Below are 8,482 nucleotides of genomic sequence, written 5' to 3'. Positions count from 1 at the left end.
ACATTATGATTTTATATACATATGCATATTGAAATGATTACCACAAAAAGCTAATTAACATTATCTATCTCCTCACACGGTTACCATTGTGTGTGTATGTGTGCATGTGTGTGTGTATGCGTATGTGTGATGAGAACACCTCAAATCTACTCTCTTAGAAAATTTCCAGCATTCAATACAGTATTATTAACTATAGTTATCATGCTGTACATTAGATCTCTAGACTTATTCATCCTATATAACTGCATATTTGTAGACTTTGACCAACATCACCTCATTTCTCCCACCTCCCTGCCCCTGGTAACCACTGTTCTCCTCTCTGCTTCCACATATTCAACTTCTTAGATTCCATATATAAGTGAGATTTTGTAGTATTTTTTGTTCTGTGTCTGGCTGATTTCATATTATAGATATAGATATTATTCAGCCTTAAAAAGGAAGGTCCTTCCATTTGTGACAACATTGATAAATCTTGAGGGCATTATGCTAAGTGAAATAAGCCAGACAGAGAAAGAAAAATACTGTATGATCGCACTTATATGTGGAATATAAAAATATTGTATATATATGAATATATATATAAACATATACAAACCTTCCTAACTACCAGACCTCTACATAACAGTGGACATTCTTTCACAGAGATCAGGGAATTTCCCACTAGTGCAAGTATCCTGGTAGATGCAAACCCAATTTGCAGTGTGGTAAAAGAAGTCAGAATTGTTTAGATGGTGCCTGAAACCTCATCCAATAAAGTTACTTTTTATATTAAAAGTATACACTTAGTATCATTTACTCATGTGTATTTGGAGTTAGTTAGGAATATCTAATTCTTAAAAATGCAAAGTAAAATTTTGGCATTCCCAGAATTAACAGATGTACTTCTTGTTAAAATTCAAACAGTAGATAAAAAACATGGTCTTAACTACCTTTTTAATAAGTGTAAGGTATTTAGGGGTTGTTTAAAAGAGGCACATTAGGAGGCTTGGTAGAAGCCTTACTGGATACTATGATATACAGGTAATCTGAAGTGGCTGTATTCTTTTTCTCACTTGTACACCCATGGCATTCTACCCCACCTTTAGAGAAAACATATATTCCCTTAGAGATTTTTGTACAGGTGACATATCTTAATTATACATAAACAGTACTGAAAATTTTAGTTCAAAGATATATGTATCTAAAATTTGATATGGAGGCTAAAATTGGAATTGAGGGATAGGCTTTAAAGAAACTACAGACTCTCCCTGAAATTTTATATACACCATTTGAAATGTGTGTGAGCACATACATAGATTTTTATGCCTTTATGTTTGATTCAGAAAAGGGGCTTTTGTTTAATCCTTAAGTGTGGCTTATTCTGTAGGTGCCTGGTAATGGTAGTTGTGCATAGTTCTTACCAGGACAAGGTCCTGCCCATAGTACATATCAATAAGTGGTGGTCAGAATAGGTTTGCAAAATTGGGTTTGCTCTGATTTTTTTTTTCACACAATAAATCAATGTGCCTGGGGTCTCTGTATTTCTGAACTGGCTCTTCAAGTTATTATCATTTCTCCTTACCCTAAATTTACTTACTATTTCCTTCCCCATTCCTCCATCAAAGTACTAAAATGGAAATGGAAAGAAGAGGATATATGTCCATCACATTCAGATTTTGAATGGAAAATGTGGCTTCTGGTGAGACAAAGGTTAAAAATTGATTCTCTGGGCTTCCCTGGTGGTGCAGTGGTTGCGAGTCCACCTGCCGATGCAGGGGACATGGGTTCATGCCCCAGTCCAGGAAGATCCCACATGCCACGGAGCAGATAAGCCCATGAGCCATGGCCGCTGAGCCTGCGCGTCCAGAGCCTGTGCTCCACAACGAGAGAGGTCGCAACAGTGAGAGGCCTGCGTACCACACACACACACACACACACACACACACACACACACACACACAAATTGATTCTTTGATGGATACAGTGTTAGAAATTTAGAAGAGGTTGAGTCAATAACCTGACATATTGTTAAGACTAATTTCCAAGGAAGAAAACCCACATCTCTGATAGTTACATGTGTTTTCCTTCAAACTGACATGGTTGCAAGGTTGGAAAGAGTGATGACATCAGAGAGTTCCAATAATCCTGATTGGACTATTCAAACTCGGTGGGTTCCAGGCAACGGATGTGGACAACAGCTTCTGTTCAGAGTTCCTCATTACTTATTATCTTTCCCAGACTGGAAGAGACATAACAGCCTTCAGCACAGCCATTATACAGAATCAGTTTGGAGCAATCAGAGATCAAGTGTGAACAGGGCTGGGCTCTGCTGGGGAACAAACATTCTGGGGGAAATCATGGCTGAATATCTTCTTTTAGCCCAGTTTGTGAATGAGAGCTCCCAGCCAAGCTCCTCAGAATGTGCCCTGGAAGTGATGGTGAAGGAAGAAAGCCCAAGATCTTCAGGTGAGGAGACTGCAATGTGAAGATGTTTAGGTGGGGTTCCTAGTTTAAAAAAAATCATTAGGGAGTTAGGAAAGAGTTTCTGAGTCAGTGTGTGAAAAAGAGGAGGGTGTCAGCATTCAGGACATTGGGAGAAAAAGGTACAAGAGCTGGAAAGGGAAAAATTCTCAATGGAAATATAGTCTGGGCAGCAAGGAGGGAGGGTTTGGTACCTGAGATCCACAAGAGAGGGAAAGGAGATGAGGGGAATCGTGTAGGAGTGTCCTTTTCTTTCCCCAGTGGTGAAAATTAATTATAGGACTTTGCTGGTGGTGCAGTGGTTAAGAATCCACCTGCCAATGCAGGGGACACAGGTTTGAGCCCTGGTCCGGGAAGATCCCACATGCCGCGGAGCAGCTAAGCCCGTGCACCACAACTACTGAGCCTGTGCTCTAGAGCCCGTGAGCCACAACTACTGAGCCCACGTGCCACAACTACTGAAGCCCACATGCCTAGAGCCAGTGCTCTACTACAAGAGAAGCCACCACAATGAGAAGCCTGCTCACTACAACCAAGAGTAGCCCCCGCTCGCCACAACTAGAGAAAGCCTGCACGCAGCAGTGAAGACCCAATGCAGCCAAAAATAAATTTAAAAGTAAATAAATAGAAAAATATTAAGAAAAAGAAAATTAATTATAATTAGGAATATTTTTGAGGATATGGAGATGTAATAATACCAAGATAATGGAAGCAGGTATATATAAACAAAGGAGAAAAAAGAGAAGGGCAAGGCCTAGAGTCTATAAGGACAGAGGGGATCGTTGTAGGGAGGTTTGGAGAGGGCCTAGGTTTGGGATCAACAGCTGAATCTCAAAGAAAATGCTTTATTTTGTAATCTTATTCCATTACATAGTCCTCTGGATAGATTCCAGCCCCTTGTCTGAGACCTGCATCCAGAAGAGGGACGTGACAGTAGCTTTCGTGAAGGAAGTAGCCTTAGAGTCTAAGGACAGCTGGGTCACAGAGAACGTGAGTGGTTTCACAATGCAGGTGAAGAGACGGTGGGAGTCGGCCGTGGAACCTGAGCACCATGAGGTCTTCAACAGGCTGCTCGGTAGGAAGAAGCCCCAGACATCATCCTCCAATTTTATTCTTTCTAAAATGAAGAAATTTCCAATAACTATACTTTATCAGTAAGAAATAAGATTTTGTTTTAGGTGGTGAGCTCTCCATTACTGGGAATGTGTAAGTGGTGACAATCTGTTATTGATCATTTGTTAAGGACATTTTGAAAAATGACACCGCATGAGAATAGACTGGTGAAATCTCTCCATTTGAGATGAGAACACTTGGGGTTAAGTGTAGCCTCTACTATGTATTTTTCCTTTCTTAAATTTCTGAATCTAAATATGTTTATCTGTACAATGAAGGCCATAACACCCAGTCCAGTGATGTGAATATTACATGAGGAAAGGAATGTGAATTCGCATTTTTAATCTCTGAAATGACACATTCATGTCTAATGAGTGGCTACAGATGTTTATTTTAAAGTCTTAGTAATGCAGATATTCTACAGAAACACAACTCCACATATATTCACTCCGCCTAGGAGCCCCACAATGACAGTCATACTTGGTTGCACAATGAATGTTCTTATTCCTTTTCCCCTCATGCTAACCCTTGGCCACAACCCTCATACTTCTCTAGGGGAGATTTGGTGAGGGCTCCAATGTCAAACTAACATACCCTCTTTTTTGCAGAGGATACTGTTGTTCAAAGATTCCTGGCTTGGGATAAAAAGCTGAGGGTGTCTGACAAGGTAACATTATCCATCAAAGTCTACTAATGCCCAAATCTGTGGGGTTGTACTTTAAAAAAAAAAAATCTAGACCTTTCCTTTTCTCAATCTTTGCTAATCTCTTCTCTGGTGTCTAGAAAACGCCTGGCTCCTTCAGTACCTGGCAACTCACCCCCACCAACCATTTCTTGTTATTTCCTTTCCATGTGGCACATAGACCCCTGCCCTTGCAGTGTCCTCTGGGGCCTTGAGTACTAGGCCATGGATACTGCCACCTACATTCCTAGGATCACCGCTCCACGCGGACCATTGAGACACCTTTCTGCTCCAGATAACCAAAGCTCCTCCCAATCTCTGCCATCCTAAGCTCCCTCCCTCAAACAGTCAGATCTTATCATCTTCACAGCATTGTGCCTTTCCCTTTCCATGTTTTCTGTAATTTGTGACTGACCCTCTGACAACATTTCTGCTGACCCTTCCCCATTAAGCACCTTCAACCCACAGTTGATACTCTCTCCTCCATGTGCTACAACTCCACTCTTTTGTCTCTAGTTCCCTATTCCAGTGTTCTTCCACTTCCACATTTGAGCCCCCCTTTATTGTTTTTTTTTATCTCCCTATTAGTATCTTCTGTCCATGGTAATTGCTTATTTTAGCCGGGCTGGCCTCTTCTCCTGGCAGTACCAGCGGATTCATTTCTTCCTAGCTCTGTGAGTATTTTTCTTTATCCCATTACCCAAGCTTCAATTCCCTAGGTGTGTGAGAGTGGCAGAAGAGGGTCTCTCACTTTTCATCTTTATTTTAAAACTATTTGTAGTGTTTTCCCTGTGGTAGAAAACAATAAGGAATATTTGAGTTTGGGGATTAAGGTATAGTTTTGTTTTCATTTTTTATTGTTCACCATAAACAAAACTTGATACCAGTTTAAAAAAGAAACAAGATGAAATTAAACAAAATATAAAACTCTTCCAAGTGGAGAAAAAAATAATTGTTACCACCATGCCCTATGTGAATACTGCTGAAATCATAGTCATTTCTGATTCCCACGTCAGCTTCAAATCTATTCCTCTTCTTCTAGGTATTGTGGTGTATGCCACTTGCCAGATCCTCTTTATATCATGCCAACTTACTTGCAGGTCTCTCAGCTCATATTCGTTACTGTGGACATCTCCACATTAAAGCCTAAAATACAGATCGAAGTCATAGCCCTCCTAAAAATTTGCATTGGGTCCTAGTATCCTTCTTAATCAAGTCCAGAACTCTCAATGAACAAAATCTTTACAATCTCAATGAACACAGTTTGACATCCAGACATCTCATTTATTTGTTTTAAAAAAGTTATTTACTCCTCCTTGCAAATGCCCTCTAGTTTCTTCCCTCTAGTTTATATTACATATGCTGTCTGATTATTCAGGCATATCTAATTGAATAAAATATTTTTTTTATCCTTAAAGCCAGTTTAAACTTCACCTCTTTCATAATGCTGTCCCTGAACTTAACAGTCAGATAAGACCTGACCTTCTGCATCTCAGTGGCATTTATTTGAATGTTATTATCATATACTATTTTGAGTGTTAGTTATTTATCACCCCCATTCTTTTTATACAACCCCATTAGACTAGATACTACTTAAAGACAGGGTCTTGTAAAATCACCAGATCCTGTAAAGTGATAAACACACCTCTTTTTATTTTTCAATTGCTTGAATATTCATTCATTGATTCATTCAATTGACAAAAGCTTATTACGTAACTCCAGTGTGCCAAGGACTATGAGGGAACAGGAAGAGGTATGAAGGAGGGAATTAAGAAATGCTCATGGATTAACATACCCATGTAAGCAAGGTGCTACGTTCGGTATTTGGTGGGAGGGGGCTGACACACAAATAAAGTAGTCAGTTCCTTGAGAATCTTACAACATCATGTGGAGAAAGTTATTTGCAAATACAAATAGGAGTGAAAGAGGGAGAAAATTTTGAGGGAAAATTGAGATGTAAATTGTATTGCTTAATGTTAGCCGAATATAGTTTCCAGGTTCCCAGTGTGACCTTTGTCATCCAGGTATGACAAAGGTGAATCTTTTGGTTTCTTTCAGCAGTAATCTTCCCAGCTGATGGTGTGCACTCTGACAATTAATAAGCTGACTATTATGGTCATGTGCTGAAGATGGTCAGCCTGTAGCATTGTCTAGTAAGATGACCTTAAACAGAGGTTCTTCTGGTTCTGTGTCTGATAAGAAACCTGCTTTCTTTCCCCAGTTACCTGGCCAATGATATGGAGGAGGACAACCAGGCCCCTAAGCAAGCTATATTTTCCTTCCTCTATGGGAAGAGCCGCTTCCAGCTTCCCATGTTCCACAAGCTACGACTCCAGTTAATTCGCTCCATGCGCTGGCAGACTTGGGTTTCTCGAGATGAGTGTGAGGAGGTAGGGTTGTAAGGCTTTGTAGAGTGGATGGACTGGATGGGGAGAGAGGGGAGCATAGGAGATTGAGGACTGGAAGGAAGGCACTGGTGGTCTGTGTTCTTCCAGAGGGTTCTCATCCTAGCCATCGGATATTTTCTTTCCAGATCCAGAATTATGATCCGGAACACTGGGCATGGGGGCGAGATCGCACTCTCATTCCCTAGAACTCCCAAAGACCACAGAGACCTGAGGTCAAGCTACAGTAGTCCTCCAATCTGAACCTGTGAACATCACAAGAAAAATACCAGATTAAGATATAAGCAATCCTCTTAGAAGAGGAGGTGGAGAAAATTAGTAGTAAAGGAACTTATTATATTGTAGCTGATCAGGTTATACAGAGGACTATTTTTCTTTGTAAGGAAAATATTTTATATCATACATTGTCAACAATATTTTATTATAACCACAGCATGTTATAATCCTAAAATGAGATAATACTGACTCAAAAGAGCACTAAGGGAATAACAAAAATAGTAGCAAGAAGAAGAAAATGAACACATAATAATAGAAATTGGGTTATAGGTATAAGAAATGGCCAGGAATTATGACACTTTAACTAAAGGAAATAAATAATAAACTGCCAAAGAAGGGGTTTTATATTGCAGTTTAAAATACTAACTTCTAATAAACTTATGTAAAAATACTATTAAAGTTATAGGGTTATGGATGATAGATATATGCCAGATATTTCACTTTTTTGGGGAAAATATTGGTCTTTTTTTGAAACCAAATTAAACTATTACTAAAAACTTTTGTGATGGATGCTATTCAAGTTAAATAAATAATTTTTATGATTTTAAATGATTTTTGTATTTTTATCTATTAAATTTACATAACTAGGCTTTAGATCCCTAAAGTTTTTGTAAACATGCATGATTTATTTGATGGTTTATCTTCAATATTGAATTGTTTGAATTTAATTGTACTTTTAAACTTTATTTGATATAGTTGTAGCTTAATTTAAATTATTGTACATGACAGCATTTTACAACAACTGGAAAACAAATGTTTTAAAACATAGGACTTTATAAGAATACATTGTTTGTCAATATGATAAAGATGAAAAGTCTTACCACCTTCAATATTTGTGTGATAGCATGTGTCTCAGTTACTTGCTTGCTACTAAATTATGTTGGTGTCTAAATAGTTTGTAGTTATATGACTAATTTTTGTTTCAAAACAATAAACAAAATAATACAATATTGGGAGATGAGACAGATCCTTAGCTTGATACAGGAGAAAATTAGGGGAATAGATTGAAGGAGAAGAAGAAAAAGAGTAAAAAAGAAAGAAACTGCTCTGTGGCAGAGTTTCTCAACCTCAGCATTTTGACATTTGGGATGGATGATTCTTTGTTTGTAGGGGGCCAGCCTGTGCATTATAGGATGTTTAGCAGTGTTCTCTATCTCTATCTTACTACTGACAGTGTTTCTCTCAGTAATAAGCACCCCTCCCCTGGTTGTGACAACTAAAAATATATCCAGACATTGCCAAATGACCCTTGGGGTCAAAATTGCTCTTAGTTGAGAAGCAGTGATACCTGGGTGGGAGTTTGTCATATTTTAATTAAAAATTTTTAAATGTTAAAAAAAGTATTTAGGTCGATGGCTATAGCTTCACCACACCTCAGTCAAAAGAAAAACTGTCTCAATAGAAGATGTTTCTGCAGACAGAAGAGAAATGGAAATACATGGGCAAAGGTAGAGGTTGTTGTTTTTTAAAGCTTTTTATTTTATTTTATTTTATTTTTTAAAAATTATTTATTTATACTTTTGGCTGTGTTGGGTCTTCGTTTCTG

General features: G+C 38.5%; 1 protein-coding gene across 1 annotated transcript; it reads left to right on the top strand.

The window, feature by feature from the left end:
- Positions 1–3,465: 3,465 nt before the first annotated feature.
- On the top strand, positions 3,466–6,876 carry LOC131755793 (speedy protein E4-like). The gene is made up of 5 exons (XM_059062405.2): positions 3,466–3,535; positions 4,182–4,240; positions 4,844–4,929; positions 6,477–6,645; positions 6,789–6,876. Exons 1-5 carry the CDS (start codon positions 3,466–3,468, stop codon positions 6,846–6,848), a joined length of 444 nt encoding a protein of 147 aa, XP_058918388.1. The 3' UTR covers positions 6,849–6,876.
- Positions 6,877–8,482: the final 1,606 nt, after the last annotated feature.

Source organism: Kogia breviceps, chromosome 4, assembly GCF_026419965.1.
Source record: "Kogia breviceps isolate mKogBre1 chromosome 4, mKogBre1 haplotype 1, whole genome shotgun sequence".
Lineage (NCBI taxonomy): Eukaryota > Metazoa > Chordata > Mammalia > Artiodactyla > Physeteridae > Kogia > Kogia breviceps.
This window is presented reverse-complemented; position numbering and strand designations above follow the sequence as displayed.